The sequence below is a fragment of the Mchenga conophoros genome, linkage group LG17 (genome assembly GCF_057382185.1).
Source record: "Mchenga conophoros isolate Kocher_MC1m ecotype Shallow Benthic linkage group LG17, M_conophoros_male_GT1.1, whole genome shotgun sequence".
NCBI classification, from domain to species: Eukaryota; Metazoa; Chordata; class Actinopteri; order Cichliformes; family Cichlidae; genus Mchenga; species Mchenga conophoros.
The window spans coordinates 14,690,959-14,708,874 of NC_140542.1; the positions used below are offsets into that span (position 1 = coordinate 14,690,959).

General features: G+C 41.5%; 1 protein-coding gene across 1 annotated transcript; it reads right to left on the bottom strand.

The window, feature by feature from the left end:
- Positions 1-6,657: 6,657 nt before the first annotated feature.
- LOC146555194 (alanine aminotransferase 2-like) lies at positions 6,658-16,499 on the bottom strand. Its single transcript, XM_085251749.1, has 10 exons — positions 16,422-16,499; positions 16,230-16,338; positions 16,005-16,141; positions 14,823-15,066; positions 14,512-14,591; positions 12,251-12,387; positions 11,558-11,720; positions 10,479-10,634; positions 9,795-9,907; positions 6,658-8,913 (listed from the first exon to the last, which is right to left on the bottom strand). The coding sequence occupies exons 1-10, from the start codon at positions 16,446-16,448 to the stop codon at positions 8,823-8,825; spliced, it is 1,257 nt and encodes a 418-aa protein (XP_085107875.1). The 5' UTR covers positions 16,449-16,499; the 3' UTR covers positions 6,658-8,822.
- Positions 16,500-17,916: the final 1,417 nt, after the last annotated feature.

Sequence of the window (17,916 nt, forward strand, 5' to 3'; positions counted from 1 at the left end):
TATAAAAAAAACACCCAGCACGCCCCTGCGGGCAGTTTATCCTTCAAGCTCGGGTCCTCTACCAGAGGCCTGGGAGCTTGAGGGTCCTGCGCAGTATCTTAGCTGTTCCCAGGACTGCGCTCTTCTGGACAGAGATCTCCGATGTTATTCCCGGGATCTGCTGGAGCCACTCGCCTAGCTTGGGAGTCACCGCACCTAGTGCTCCGATTACCACGGGGACCACCGTTACCTTCACCCTCCACATCCTCTCGAGCTCTTCTCTGAGCCCTTGGTATTTCTCCAGCTTCTCGTGTTCGTAGTGATCGATGTAGCGGTTCCGAATGACAGCAATATCAGGAAGAAGGAACACAAGAAGCTGGAAAAATACCAAGGGCTCAGAGAAGAGCTCGAGAGGATGTGGAGGGTGAAGGTAACGGTGGTCCCCGTGGTAATCGGAGCACTAGGTGCGGTGACTCCCAAGCTAGGCGAGTGGCTCCAGCAGATCCCGGGAATAACATCGGAAGAGCGCAGAAGAGCGCAGTCCTGGGAACAGCTAAGATACTGCGCAGGACCCTCAAGCGCCCAGGCCTCTGGTAGAGGACCTGAGCTTGAAGGATAAACCGCCCGCAGGGGCGTGCTGGGTGGTGTGGTATATATATATATATATATATAAAAACAACACCCAGCACGCCCCTGCGGGCGGTTTATCCTTCAAGCTCGGGTCCTCTACCAGAGGCCTGGGAGCTTGAGGGTCCTTGTCCATGTTGTACGCCACATCCTCATTGAGTTCCTGATGAAGGCTCTTAGGGTCCCATTGAGTCATAGGCCTTCTTGTAATCAATCCAGGCAGTGCACAGGTTGGTCAGTCTGGTCTTGCAGTCTCGGCTGACTGTTCTGTCTACCAGTAGCTGGTGTTTTGCGCCTCTGGTATTCTTGCCAATTCCTTTCTGTGTCCCGCTCATGTATTGACCCATGTGCCTGTTCATCTTAGCCAATATGATGCCTGACAGGAGCTTCCATGTAGTACTGAGGCAGGTTATTGGTCGGTAGTTGGAGGGGACCGGTCCCTTCTTGGGGTCCTTGGGGATCAGGACCGTCCGGCCTTCGGTTAGCCATTCCGGGTGTCTCTCGTTAACTAACAGCTGGTTCATTTGTGCTGCCAGACGCTCGTGGAGTGCAGTCAGCTTCTTCAGCCAGTAGGCGTGAACCATGTCAGGCGGTAGGCGTGAACCACCTGGTGCTGTCCAACTCTTCATACTGGAGACCCTTTCTTGGATATCTGCCACTGTGATGCTTACTGGACCCTGTTCAGGGAGGTCGCTGTGGTCTGCCCTCAGATCCTCTAGCCACTGAGCATTGCCGTTATGGGTTGCGTCCTTCTCCCATATGCTCTTCCAGTATTGCTCCGTCTCCAGCCTTGGTGGTGCTGTTCACTTATTGTTCCCTTGCCACTGAGAGTACACCTTTGCTGGTTCTGTGGAGAACAGCTGGTTTATTCTCCTGCCTTCTATCTCTCTGGTGTACCTCCTCAAGCGGCTGGCCAAGGCTGTGAGTCTTTGCTTGGCAGTTTCCAAGGCCTCAGGTATGGACAGCTTGCTGTATTTCTTAGGCACTTTATTTGTCGCACCTTTCTGCAACTCCGTTAGTTGGCTAACCTCCCTCCGTGCTACTTTGATCTTGCCCTCTAGCCTCCTTCTCCATGGAGGGTACTGCCCCTTGTCGCTGTTCAACTTGTAGCCAAGCATCTCACTGATCACTGCTGCCGTATTGTAGATCAGCTTGTTAGTGTCGGTAATCATGGTTGTAGGTATTGCCCATAGTGCTGCATTAACATCATCTAGCAGACCTTCTGAGGGTACTTCACGTAATCTTGGTAACCGGCTACGGGGGATCCAGGTTTCAAGCTTGGCCATTATCCTATTTTTCAGGTCAGTTCCCCTCGCACTCAACGATCCTTCTCCTATCGCACTTGGGGCTATGTACCCAATCTCGGGTGGGGGTGATGATATCTTCCCCCTGACCTGGCGTCCTGACTCCTCCTTGCCGTAGCATTTGTGTTATACCTCGTCAATCTCTAGCTGTGAGAGCAGTCCCTTCTTTCGAATGTTGGAACACTGAGCTACTAGTTGTTTCGCCGTCATTGTGGATGTTGGGTATCGAAGAATCCATAGGTCCCTCATCCTATTCATGTAGCCCCTTCCGCCGGGGTTACTTGCGTAGTAGCATTCCAATAACGCCCTGTTTTCGTCTCTTGCCCACCGATGCCTTCTTGTTCCAGTAGCCCACTTTTCGTCAGGGTGCCCTGGTTCCTCAACACCTGACGCGGACCTTGTTGATCCGGGCGACGTCCGAGCCGGCATGCCTTCATATTTATCTGTCTCGCTCATGTCTGCGGTAGGCTTGCTTAGCATAGGGGGTCTAGCCTTAGGACCCTTACTGGATACAGACGCCCCAGGCAGGAATCAAACTTGCGATCCTCTGTTCCAAAGGCGTGTAGTTTAACCACTACGCTATCCAGCTGCTGGTAGCAGAGGATGGACCGTGAGATTCTATATATATATACATATATATATGTATATATATGTATATATATATATGTATATATATATATATAGAATCTCACGGTTCGGATCGGATCATGGTTTTAAGTCACGGATCGGATCAATTTTCGGATCAGCAAAAATAGAAAAAAAAAGACCAAAATTCGACTCGCCATTTACGTATTTAAGTATTTTTTGCCTATTAAAAAACATTCAACTGAAGACTCATTCCATGTACTTATTGTCACGAATCGCTGTGCGGCAGGCAGGAGTAGGACCCAAAATGCAGGACTCACAGGCACGAGGGAATGAACTCAAAACTCAGCTTTATTTGCTGGCAGAACAAATATACAAACTAAACTAAACTGGGAAACCACAAACTAAGAACTCACAGAGAGACACAGGGAGATCCACACAGCATGAGGGACGACGTCACGCTGAACAGAGGGAGACGCAGACAGAAATACACAGAGGGTTAACGAGGAAAGTGGGAACACACGGGGAACACAGGTGACACTGATAATCATAACGAGACAGGGCGGGGTGAACTGAACATGACATGTACGGGCGTGAGAGTCACAAAGTAAACAGGAAGTGCACAGAGGTTCAGACAGGAGGAGAGAGAGAGCACGGGGAAAACACAGACATAACGGGCTGGGAAAACATGAAACAACCACAAAGGGAGACGAGGGCTCATAAATACATAGAGGGCACACAGGGGGAAGAGAGAGCACGGGGAGAACTTAGACATAATGGGCAGGGGAAACATGGAATAAAACATAAGGAGAGACGAGGGCTCACAGATACACAGAGGGGCACACAGGGGGTAAAAGCCATGAAGGGAAAACACTTAGGGAACAACACAACAGGGCAACTCAGAAAACATGGCCTAAGCAAGGAACAAAATACAAACATACAAGAAAACTAAGAACACTGGGCCAACATGGCCCAGGACCATGACACTTATATAAAAACAAATTAAGGTGCAATATGGACATTATGGATCATGCTGGGCATCCTCTGCATCCTCTGCACACGGCCAAAAACAACCAGAGGAGTCTGTTCAGTGACAGGTTGCTTCTCCCAAAGTCAAGGACCAGTAGACTTAAAAAGTCCTTTGTCCCACACGCTATCAAACTGTTTAACTCCTCGCTGGAGGGGAGAGGGAAGGAAAACTGGGACAAAGGAGGGGGGAACAAGTAAGCTGTAGTGCCTTTTCACTGTGCAATAGTTTTTGTTAATATCCAACGGTGTAATAGACTCACAAAACTTGAAATGTGCCGTTCCCTTGTATTCTTATTCCTATTTATTCTATTTATCCCTTTTGTATTCTCTGTATTTATATATGTGTATATATGGTATATTTCTGCTCACATTCTGCAACTTCTGTCAGTGCTGTGCTACTGGAAACTGAATTTCCCGGAGGAACCCATCTGAGGGATAAATAAAGTTTAATCTAATCTAATGTAATCTATAGGGCAGTACAGGGCTTTGTATCTATCACTCGCTGTGATATAATGAGCGGTCACGGTCACGTGGCTTTCCGTTGCCCTGGAGGTCCACCCATTTGTAGTTAGAGCAACAGAAGACGCCTGCACCAGTTCAGCCATAACTTTAAACTTTTCCTGCTCATACATGCTTGGAACGATCTTGTCACACTGAAGTGGACGCGCAACGAGATATCATAGCATGGCTTAAGCACGTTCGTTCATCACAGTTTAAACCTCTTGTTTTACACAACGGAATACGGCCTCCCGTCTGCAGCTAAACACCCCAATAGCTTTAGCCCGGTCGGATTGGGCAGCAAAAGGCTGCTTAAATGCCGCAAACTCATTTATATATATGTATATATTTAAATATATATATATATATATATATATATATATATATATATATAGATCTACAGATATCTATATCTATCTCTGTCTATCTATAGATCTATATAGATCTATGGATCTATAGATAGATGATGGAAGGTGTTGGAAGTAGTTTTAACAGTTTATGGCTCAGGTGACTGGAGTGTTTGATGATCCTCCCAGCTTTCCTCGGGCACCGCTTCCTGTAGATGTCCTGGAGGGAGGGAAGTTCACTTCCAATTATCCTTTCGGCACACCAGACCACTCTCTGGAGAGCTTTGCGGTTGTAAGCGGTGCTGTTGCTATACCTGGTGGTGATGCATCCAGTGAGGATGCTCTCAATGGCATAGCGGTAGAAGGTCCTGAGGATGCGGGGACTCATGCTGAATCTTTTCAGTCTCCTGAGAAAGAAGAGGCATTGCTGCACCTTCTTCACTGTATTGTTTATGTGTACTGACCATGTAAGATCCTCCGCCAGATGTACACCTAGAAAAGAGAAGCTGCTCACTCTCTCCACAGCACTGCTGTTGATGGTGATGGGGGTGTGTGCTTCTCTGCACCCTCAGAAGTCCACTATCAACTCTGTTGTTTTTGTGACGTTGAGGGTGAGATGGTTGTCTCGGCACCAGTATGTCAGGGTGCTGACCTCCTCCTTGTAAGACCCACCACTGTAGTGTTGTCCGCATACCTTACAATGATGTTGGAGTTGCTTGTGTCTGTGCAGTTATAGGTGTAGAGTGAGTACAGGAGAGGGCTCAGTACACACACCTGTGGGGCACCAGTGTTCATTATGATGGGATACGAGGTGATGCTGCCCAGACTGACCGCTTGGAATCTGTCAGACAGGACGTTAAGGATCCAGCTGCACAGAGAGCTCGTCAGAGCTGCCTAGATCTTGCCTTTTCCTGTCCAGCTTCGAGGGAACGATGGTATTGAATGCTGAGCTGTAATCGGCAAACAGCATTCTCACATACATGTCTCTGTTCTCCAGGTGCGAGAGGGCAGTATGCAGTGGCAGGGCTATGGTGTCATCAGTGGACCTGTTGTGGCAGTAAGCAAATTGTAGAGGGTCCAGTGAGTCGGGTAGTGCAGAGCAGATGAAGTGAATGTGAATGGCCAAAATGCAATGGTAGGTGTGTGTGGCTGGAGTTCTTTCTCTCTACCATCACCAAGAGATTGTTAATATGATAAAAGAGATCAGAAATTGTTCAGTAAATTACATTTTTTTGGCATGGCTTTAAGAATATTTGTAGACTGAAACCCTGAAAACAATCACTGAAAATTATATTCAGTCCTTAAGTCGAAAGCTTGTTACACTGTGGGATTTTGGCCTGTCTAAAAACCAAAGTTGTATCCCAGGGAAAAATTTAGAATCCCTGCAAATTTCAAACACTGACTTTGTAGATCAATGAGATCATTGCATTACTGTATCTAGGGAGCTGGAGCAAGATGGATGTACTGTATGAACAATCTGACAAAACAGGATGAAAACACATTGAAGAATTATAGTATCTTTGGTCACAGCTCCAAAACGGTGGTTCGGTGTTATGTAGTGAGAGAGGTTCAATATTGGTAATTTCACAAATTAAGAATGATCACAAAATGTGATTCCAGTTTTAACATACGCCTACTAACAAACAAGCAACAGAAATGCACAGGCTGTTCAGAAGCTTGCTTGCACGATGTGTCCTCCAGCTGTTATGATAATGGAGCCAAAGACCATGTAGAATGAAAACGGATAGCTTAGGAATCGTAGCAGTGTGTTTCAGGCTGTGATACAGTGCGTGTTATCATTGTCTTTGTGTCTTACCCAAGTTTAGTCCATTTGCAACTTGGAAATAAATTTTAAGATTTCTGATATTTCCCTTTTTGTTTCCGCCTTAAAGTGGATACATGAGTTCAACTGACACTTTTCACATGTGGAGGAAAATACATTTATAACTGATATGAAGAGAGGACACTGATAATACACAGACAGATAAAACAGAGATGAAAGCACAGACCAACCACCCTCCTCCAAGTATCTGCTTATTTTGTTGCTGCTGGTCAGCAGCAGCAGCCACCAACCACCTACAGGCAAAGTAGCACATTTAAAGGAAAAGCTGACAATGACTCCTGGTGGTGACCAGGAGTCATGTTTTCAGTTTTTCTTCTAATGATGTTTTTTTGGATTGAATTTAGAAAATATATTTGGTTTTTATAGTTATCTTGAACAAAACAGAAATCATCACATTGTTTGGAGCAATTTTCCCAAAAAGATTTTTATGAAAACACACATGGAGAAAATAAAAACATTAAAAAGTATAATTTAACAAATAAACACTTGGGTCAGTGACTGAAAAGTAATGATAAAGTTTAAGATGTTACTATTTCAAAATAAAATCTCCACCACAATCAAACATTACAGTGAAGTGAATACATTTGAAGAAAGACTGAAGTAGCTGTAACCTGTGACACAAAGGTGTACATTTGATAGTATGCAAGAAATCAAAACCTTTGCCTGTTATACTAAAAGTACAAAATGTAATTGTGAATAAAGAAAAAATGTTCCCAGATCATTTTCACTTCACTAAAATGTTTCAGCTTAAATGAACTTCTGCATTTGCTGTGTATATGATTGAGTTACAGACCACTGGGCACAAATGTTTGATGGGTCCTAGCTCCTTACATGACTACTGCTTTCTTACACTGTCAATCCAAATACTGACGTCATTACTCTGGTCCAATCATCTTCTCGCTTGCCTTCTTTGAGCCAATTAGCCTCTGCTTTGCATGGTTTAAATTGGTGCTCTCCACCATTCTTCCTTTCAGACTCCTCCCCATTGCTATCTCAGACACAGAGGAGTTCTGTCCTACCTCAATGAAAATACAAACTTCCTCGATCTAAATGACACAAAGTAAAGTTTGGGAGGGTTTAGGCTCCCAGTGAGCAGAGGGTAATTCAATATAAATCCATCTACTTACCAAGTTTACACTGGGACATGTGTCTTTTTTTATTCTGTTTTTTGTAACAGTGGTGATTTGAGTGTAAAAAAATATGAATTAATGAAATTTAGTTTAAGGTGGGACACAAAGATCATGTAGTGACTTAGCCATTCATGGAGATGCAACAATGTACAGTGTTGTGAAAAAGTACTTGTCCCCTTCTTTTCCTCATTTTTTGTGATTTTGTCACAAAAATGACACGAGTAAGTACAAAATGTAGTTTTTTATGTTGATGGTTGATGATGATTTAATTTATTAAGGGAAAAAAGCTATCCAAACCTAACTGGCCATGTGTGAAAAAGTAATTGCCAGTGCCATCCTTGGCATAAAGAACTGCAATTAAGTGTGATAACCAGTAATGAGTCTTTCACATGGCTGTGGAGGAATTTTGGCCCACTCATTGAAGAATTGTTTTAATTTAACCACAATGGAGTGTTTTTGAGCATGAATGTCCTGTTTAAGGTCATGCCAAATCCTCTCAATCAGATTCAAGTCCAGATTGTGACTAGACCACTCCAAGACCTTTGTTTTGTTGTTTTAGCTATTCAGTGGGAAGTTTGCTGTTGTGTTTTGGATCATTGACCTGCTTCCTAAGCTGTGTGTACTTGAGCTTCAGAGCACGAATTGTTGGCCACACAGTCCTTCAGGATTTTCTGGTATAGAGCAAAATTCATGGTGTGGCACTGTTTTTTACTTCAAGTCATGTTTCTCTATTGCTATTGCTTTATGCTATTATGCGTTTTAAACTAAACTACAGTGTAGTTTAACTAAACTAAACTACACTGTAGTTTAGTTTAGTTAAGGTTAAACTAAACTAAACTTTAGCCCATCCTGGAAGACGGCAACAACCAGTTTACTGCCAACACTTACTTATCACTCATGCTTTCGCTTATGTCCAGATCTGTCCTGCTTCCACGGCATCTCCACACCAGACTAGCAGCTATTTATAAACACAATATTCTCAAAACATTTTGGGAATTTTTACTTTTACACAAAGTGATCACTAAAAATCTTAGTGTTTTAATTACCAACAGTTTAACTTCAGTGTAATCAACCAAAATCAGTTACTGCAGAGTGGTGGGGCTGCTTTCAAGGGCTCCCTTAATCACACAGATTTGCCACATATTTGTTTTGGATTTTTTTTTAACATTTATTTTTATCCCAAATGCCCCACTGACACAGCCCTCAAGAGATCTGTGGTTCCTCCCGGGACTGCGTCAGGGGGCTTTTGCTTGTTAGGGAAAGGTGTGAAAGGGAGAGTGGCTAAACTGCTGGTGCAGAGTATCAGTGCATAATCTGGTTAAAATGACAGATTAAGGTTTAAAGAGATCTCTATCTATACAGTAGTATTCACAGTTGATTTTATGTACAGTAACTACATTATTGGTTACATTGTGCTGCAAAGGAAGCAACAGCATTATTATTAAAAGGTGTTTCCTTCATTCTGTTGTTGACATTTTTATCAGGCAAGTTTTTCCAGCAGGCGATGGTGGAAAGAACGAAGGCGTGCCAAGATCTCCTCCAGAGTGGAAGGAGGAGTCAAAATACACAGCCTGAGAGAGAAGGAAAAAGAAACACACCAACACAACATTAACATATACTACCTTGAAAAAGAACAGTCACATGAAAACTACTTACATTTTTAATGTGTTTAGATCACCAAGCATTTGACCTTTGGAATAGTGCCTGCATTTGCTCGATTTTACCAATTTTAAATATATACAACGAAACTAAATAGAGCCCTACATTTCATAAAGTTACAAATAAAGGATCCAGATTGTGTGCTAATTATTAGAACCTAATTATTAGTATCTGATTAACTAGTACTTATATAGCATTTCTTGCACTTGCTCTAACTGAGCACTAGAAGCACTTTATTACAAGACATGTTTCCCTATTCACACACATTCATATAATGCTTTAATCTGTACTAAAGTGTTAGCCAGTAAGCGTGGCTTCACAGAAAGATCTGTGAAACTGGTTTATTTTATTATATGTCTTTGTGTTGTTTCTGTGCTGCTAACCAACCAGGCTAGCAATAGCTGACAACTCTGTAATATGGCCACTTCTGGCTTTAAAAAACAACAACAACACAGTTAGGGACTTGAATGTTAACATTGAGGCTTCAGAAACCAAAGAGTGACAGTTCGTGGGTTAACTTAATCTTTTACATACAGTTTGCTATTTAAGATTTTTCAAAAACCTCTTTAAATAATGCGGTAGGAATGAGAATGCAATTCCAATAAAATTAAGCAATTAGCAATCAAAAATGACCCAAGTAAAAATGTTAATGAGATAATGGTCAGCACAACAGCATCAGCAAACTGTTTATTTTGTCTACAAATCATTCTCTACATTTTTTTCACAAAATCACACATTTAGGGGACTAAGGGCTAATTAAAGATCTGACTAGAAACATAAAATAAAATTTTACCTGATGTGATAGTTTTTATCTTCCTGTCCATTCTCACAACCTGCCCCCACACAAATACCCTCTTCTCTCAGCAACCTCTGACAGTAAAGCACATCCGCCTTCACTTCCAGCCTCTGAAATTAAAGACAGTAAAACATTGTATCAATTTATGATTTTCACTGTTACATAAAAATGCAAGCAATTAAATGCTGGATTTTTAATGTTAACAATTTTTTTTACTCATATATACTGCTCAAAAAATGAAGGGAACACTTGAAAAATCCTAACTTTTCCTGACTGAAATCCTTACTTTTGGTAAGATTATAAATCTCGCTCATCCAAGTTGTGGGAGACGAAAAAATGCTTCTCCCGCTAAATTGATTCTTTCATTCACCCAAGTGACAGAAGAAGTGACTTGGGTGAGATCCAAGTGAAGAGAGACCTTTTTTTCTTCAGGGTGCATTTATGTTCCCAAACTGGGAAGTCTAATGTGATGTGGGGCAGTTTATAAGTTAATATAAACTGCAGTGGGCTTTTATTTTGACATTATTTTAATCTTAAAAGCAAAGCTGTAAAAACATACTGGATTAAATTTTACCCCTGAAATTTAAAAAAGTAGGAATGTAAAGTTCCCTGAAATCGAATTAAAAAAAAAACAGGCACACAATCAGAATAACATCCATATTTTTATCTTTGAAATCTCACCTTAGCCTCCTCTACGATGTGAGGTGGCAAGTGTACCCGGGGATAAAGAAAGAGTCCTGCCATTGATGGCTGACAGCTCATCCCTTCTACTCTATTCAGAAACTCACACGCCCGTTTAGCATTCTGGGAAAGAGTATCCTCAATATGATGAATCTCCTTTAAGAATAAAATAAATATTACTGTAGGCTGGGGAGCTCCTTGAAAAACACTCATTTACTCAACTGCAGTTTTATTCAACATATTGTATCTCATATCCTCTTGGATGCTATGGCTCACTGGGTCATGCTGACGCTGCACCAATGCTGTAAATATTCACAAGACTTTGGATTCACCTAACAGAGTATATCAGGGAAAGGAACAATCCCCCTGCCAGTTTAACAGTTCAAGTGTTATGGTAATGGTAAATGGCCTGCATTTGTATAGCGCTTTTCTAGTCCATAGGACCCCAAAGCGCTTTACACTACATTCAGTCATCCACCCATTCATTCACACACTGGCGATAGCAAGCTACATTGTAGCCACAGTTGCCCTGGGGCGCACTGACAGAGGCGAGGCTGCCGGACACTGGCGCCACCGGGCCCTCTGACCACCACCAGTAGGCAAACATGGGGTTAGTATCTTGCCCAAGGATATTTGGCATGCAGCCAGGGTGCAGCCTGGGATCGAACTACCGACCTTCTGATTAGTGGCTGACCTGCTCTGCCACCTGAGCTACAGCCACCCTCAAACACCCTTATTGGGATGTTTACATGCCTACATGCATTGAGTTGCTGCTATGTGATTGGCTGATTAGATATTTGCATTAATAGCTGAGTCGGTGTACCTTATAAAGCATCTGCTAAATGTACCATGACAACATGTAATGTGGATGCTGCGGCTTATGATGATAAACCAACAGCAAATCTAATTTCTCTGCAGTTTCCTTTAGTTTTGTGAATGTGTTTATCCTTGTTAAGCTCCTTATTGCATTTTTCCTACAGCATAACTGTTTTGTCTCCATGATTACACTTTAATACAATGCATTTACCAGAGATCCTTTTTGATTAAATAAAGACGTTACCATAGGACAGTCCCCTTACCTGTGTGTATGAGTTATAGGAAGAATCTTCAGGTCTAGGTGGATTAACACTAAGTTCCAGTGCCAGCTGTGGTAACACTGAAGCGCTGGAAATGACAGTTAAGTACTTTTTCACTGCTGGGTCAATGTTGATTACCTCCATATACCCTCCTCTGAGACCACCCCTAAACAAAGCAAATGCAGAGTTTAATAAACAGCATTGATTAACACTGATGAATGCTCTATCATTCAGGAAAGGAAATTCCAAAAGGTTAATTGTATTGATCTGGACATTGTATTTTCAGAGGCAGAGAAAACGCTTCTCGAACTCATTCCAGTGACTCCTTCAGTCACTCAAACCAGTGACTGACTAGGATGAGTGACAGAATCAACTTCGTAGGGTGTTCTTATATTCCCATCAGCAGTCGATTTGTATATTAAAAATGGACCCTATCGAGATGTCAACCACTTTTATGCTCTGAAGCTTTAAGAAAAAGTCAATTTTAGAGTTATTATATTTGAAGGAAAAAGTGATCATATTTAGACATGAGTGTTCATTTATCAACTAACAGTAGCAAGCTTGGTTAGAAAGTCCATAAACTGTACAAGTACATAGATATCTGTGAAATAGAGCTAACTAATAAGGACATTGGGATAATAGGGACAATGACTAACACATGTTGAGGTTAGACATTGATCATTGAATGACACTCACTCTCCTATGTGGGCTGTGGAAATTGAATGGAAAGACACCAGCTCCATTGTCTCAGCATACATTTTACCCATCTCAGACAGCACTTTCTTGTAGGAAATAAATTCTTTGTCCTGGCCGTACACACTATCCTGGTGCACCTAGACAGTACAAGTGAACATCAAAAGAAAAAGTGAAAAGTGAAAACCTGCACAACTCCTCCAAAGGGCAAGGGCTAAACTAAAACAATGAGGTTTTATGATATTTGAATTACTACGTGCTGACCTTGAGCTGCTTTTATAATAGCCCACTGCTTTCTGACCTTGGAACTATGATCTTGAAGGATTACATACTAAAATTGTGTATTTTATTGTCTTTACCCATATGGTTGGAGAAGAATTTGCTTATGTGTGATTTTCTGAAACATTATAGCATCATTGTGGTAATAAAAACTGTTGTATAGCTCTCTCCATGCCCTTTTTAATATGACATATTACTTAACATGGTTTCTTGAAGTCAACCTTGGATGCTAACAATGAAAGTTTGAAGACAATCAGTTCCCTCATCTGCAAATGGTTACTGGACTTCCTGACCAACCGCCCCCAACATGTCCGGCTGGATAACCGCTGCTCATCTACCATCACAATGAACACCGGTGTACCACAAGGCTGTGTGATGAGCCCTTTCCTCTACTCCCTCTTCACCCACGACTGCAGACCTGCTGATGGTTCCAACACCATCATTAAGTTTGCAGATGACACCACGGTGATTGGCCTCATCAGTGACAACGATGAGGCCGCCTACAGGGAGGAGGTGGATCGTCTGGCTGAGTGGTGCGACACAAACAACCTGCTGCTTAACACCGAGAAGACCAAGGAGCTCATCGTGGACTACAGGAGGAATGCTGACCCACATCCACCCATCCACATTAAGGGGACGGCTGTGGAGCGTGTGAGCAGCTTCAAGTTCCTGGGAGTCCACATCTCCGAGGATCTCACCTGGACGACCAACTGCTCCAAGCTGGTCAAGAAGGCTCACCAGCGCCTCTTCTTCTTGAGGACTCTGAGGAAGAACCACCTGTCCTCAGACATCCTGGTGAACTTCTATCGTTGCACCATCGAGAGCATCCTGACCAACTGTATAACAGTCTGGTACGGGAACTGCTCTGCCTCAGACCGGAAGGCGTTGCAGAGGGTCGTGAAAACTGCCCAGCGCATCGCCGGAGCACCACTTCCTGCCATAAAAGACATCTACAGGAAGCGGTGTCTGAAAAGGGCTGGGAAAATCATCAGAGACCCCAGTCACCCATCACATGGACTCTTCACCCTCCTGCCCTCTGGGAGGCGCTACAGGAGCCTCCGGACTAAGACCACCAGGTACCGGAACAGCTTCTTCCCCACAGCTGTCAGACTCCTGAACTCTGCCTCCTGACATCTGACCCACGTTAACTCATGGACTGAACATACACACACACACACACACAATGGACAACTGTACCCTCAAACACACAATAATAACATGGAGTGAACCACCACTCACAACCACTAGCACTTTATATAGCCTCTGTAGAAATTATCCACACCCTCACTTACCTTAACTGCACTACTGTATAGCCCTGTGTAAACAATCATTCTGTACATACGATAATTTTTAACCCTACAACTGTTTACAACTTGCATAGTTCCCATTTCTGTATAGCTGTATATCTCAGATTCCTGTAAAGTTATTTATTTCATATTCTGTATAGTTTTTCATATTTATATCCTGTTCATAGCCTGTCCATAGCTTGTACTCACTACAGCCTGTACATACTTATAGTTATAGAATATTCACAACATACTTCATACCGTGTACATTATAACATAATAGACCCATTTCTGTAATATACTTACATATCTATATTATTGCTAATATATATTGTAATATATCTATATCACTAAGCACTTCTGGATGGATGCAAACTGCATTTCGTTGCCCTGTACCTGTGCATGTGCAATGACAATAAAGTTGAATTATATTCTATTCTATTCTATTCTAAAGAAAATTGTGGGTAATATAAGTTTGTTTTGTTTTTTTTACATATTTTTATATTTGGTTTCACTTGATTTTCACAAACATTAAGTCAGCTCGAGCTGTTACTGGTAGCTACCATCACACAAACTTTGTACATGATATTTTGAAAACTGTGGAGGTTAGACTGCTAACAAACAGGCAGGCAAAAACAGCCAGACTGATGATGTACTCTTTCTCTTTGAGGGGAGAGTAAACGTTATGCTTGTGGTCACCTCTTCAGCCAGTATGATGAGGCCATTGGTAGCAGCAAAGTGAATCACCTTCTCAATAGTTTCTCTGTCTTGCACGTAACCTACCAGGGGAAAAGTCACATTATTGAGCTGTAAACCACAAATCCACATGTGCAGTGCAAACAGCTAGAAAGAGACTCACATTTTAGTTTTTATTTAACTCTTAGGCTTTAAGACAGTTGACCTCTTAGCATGATATAGTTTTAAAAAGAGGACGAGGATTCTCTTAACGTATACACGAATATAGAATAGATCAAAAGCTGTGCAGGATGTACCAACAATGGGCTGCTCACCTGTAGGTTTTCCTGGGTTGCTGATGTATATGGCTTTGGGCTCACAGTGGACTCTTCCAGCCTCTAAAGCTCTATGCAGCTCATCCAGGTTTACAGCCCAGCCTTGTTCTTCAAAAAGACGGTATGGAACCAGTGCCAGCCCAGTCATGTCCAGCAGCATGGGCAGAGTATGTGGACAGGGCATGGGGGTCAGCACACCTGTCTGAGTTTTGCCCTCTCCGCTGGTAAGCAGGTTCAAAAACACCTATAGTGCAAAAATTATGTTGTTTTTGTCATAATAATAATAATAATAATAATAATAATAATAATAATAATAATAATAATAATAATAATAGATGAAAATAGTGGGTAGTTTTGTGCATGATCAAAAGATGTGGTTGCAGCAAAGTGGTGAATTCACAGTAAGGAATGGTGTGGGACTGATACACAGTGGCGGTGGTGCTCATGGTCAGTGTTCGGTTACATCAAGCATAGCAGAGATTAATTTTAATTTAAGCTGAAGAGAGTTGATTACAGCTTAGACTCATTCACTCAAGTCCTCCTTTATGCCAGTTATATACTATGATAAAGACACTGTTAGTGTAGGAAATAGAAATCAGTCTAAATAGCTGGGGGGTTTTTTGTTTTTCATTCACTGCTTGTATCCTAGATACAGATTCAAGCTAAGTACATTTGTATTCTCGTGTGCTGATATTTTTATATTAAGATACCAGCAGGTTCAGTTACCTTTGTATAAAAATAGATGGTAGAATTGTCCTTCAAGGAGCTACCTTTTACTTTCTTACTCTGAGTACATTTCAGAGTCTGCACTTGTTCGCTTCTGCAACTTCTTAAGTGAAGAAGTTGCAGAAGTACGTTAACTTTTACTGCATTTTACTTTTCCTTTTTCTTGGCTTTGCCAAGTGGTTACATTTCTGGTGGTTACAAGTTAAAGGAATGGTTGGCCTGCGTCTCACAATCAGGATTTAAAGTGTCTGTCAGAGTCCAGAGAATAAGAATGATTTGCTAAGAAACACACCACATCACTCACAGATTACATCTGGTGGAACACCTTTCCAAGAATTGGCCAATTTTTAAGCATTTCTTAAGTAACTAATTATACAAAGCAGAAAGATATAGCTTTATTTAAAAAAGAAAACAAAAAGAAACCTTCATTAAAATGTTCAGTATAAAGTGTCACACCGACAAACTCTTCTGTAATCCAGTAGTTAAGATAATGTCTTCTGGATGAGAAGGCACGCCACCATCTCGCCTTGTGATAAATTCAGAAATGCTTTTCTGGACTTGTGGTAAACCACCGGAGGTTGTGGAGTATGAACCTGTCACAGGCAAAGTGATTAGACTGGCCAGCAGAAGCATTTATACTCACTTTGTGCATTGCTTGCAGATATAATTGTTTTTTCTCACCCACACTCCCTCCAGAACACATGTCCAGAAGCTTCTGTGCCCTTTGCCTGACATCCAGAGGAAGGCTTTTTTCTTTGAGGAGCTCAGGGTACAGACACACTGCCATAACCTAAGAAAGCAATCAGAAAGTGATGTGCTCAGGTTGACAGAGAAGTGCAGGTAAAATTCACAGATGATACATAAAACACCAACCTGGCGAATAAATGAGATAGGTGGCATTCCTGCCTTGTGTGGATCACCTGAGCTGACATCAATCACACTCTTGAAGGGTTTTTTACACTCTGGAAAAATACATCAGTGTTTATCAATATTGACCGTTTTTTAAATTGACAGCTAAATTCTATCTATGCCAATCATGTACTTATCTCTTTAACCCTTTGACATTTGGTTTTCCCTTGGCTAATTTAAACTATATAGAGATAGAGAATGAATTCAATATTAACCATATATGACATAACCATAGCTTATACTTGTGGTTAAAAATGTACACTCATCCTCATCCATTTCCTTGACGTGGAGGTCAAGGAAATGCTGGCCTTTTTTTTGAATAAGTAGAAGAATAAGAGAGCACAAGGGAAAAAATAGTCTGATCTGTGGCCTTAATATTTATTTGGTTTTCAGACATTTCATTTGTAGTAACTATCAAGTTACTATATATATATATATATATATATATATATATATATACCACAGGTGGATATAATCCTTTGACAAAACAGGATAAGCTGCAGATGTGTGGTTGACCAAATTGAATGACTACTATTTACTATTAAACTGCTAACAATGACTCATAATTTATACTGTCTCTCAACTTCTTTACAGCTGACTCACCTGTGCAATCTGCTCTGAGATGCATGCTGCTAGACCCTGCAGGTTCACTGGGGCTCGGATCCCACGCACCCTGGGATTCACGTCCTGCACAGTGCTCATCTCTCCTGATTCAACTGTCTAACTGATCAAGGTCCAGTGAGAGGCCTGGAAATACACTCAGGAGGCGGGTACTTTGTAATTAGAATACCCGCCTCCTGATGAGTCTGGTCTTTAAGAGAAGACAGTGTCAGATTATTCAGCACCTTTTAAATTCAGATTTAGAAAAGAGCAAATGAGGAGAAACTAATACGGAAGAAATATACTCTTTCCTTCAAAGTTGCTGCTGACTGGTACACTCCAGGCTAATCACAGTTTGCCAGTGGTAACGCAATAGTGTTATCTGATTATATCTGAAGTTTTTGTGCCTTAATTGTTAAACTGCCTTTAATATCTGAAATTGTCCATATGACTTTTTCAACTGTGACACTTTTTGTATAAATAAAGCTTAAAAATGAATTTTACATACTTGGATATCAGCATATGTTTGAATCGGAATCCTTTGTAGTTTTTCTGCAGTCTGTTCATTTTGTTCGCTTTTAAATGTTTACCAGAGAAGTCTACTATTCTTAGAACTTGAACTTGTTCGTTTAAGACTTTTCCTACTTTAAAAACAAAAGAAATGTTTTAACCTTGTGACAAGCAGCACAGTCTGGAGTTTAAATATAAAACTAACTGCTTGTTACTGACTGACATAATGGGCCTTAAGTTCAAAAGTATAATCATACAGCAAAATAAGATCTTTTATTATTCCTTGGTGTAATAACGTTTTAAAGAGTTAGTACAAGCAGATATTGTCATGCCTTTTTAAAAAACTGAG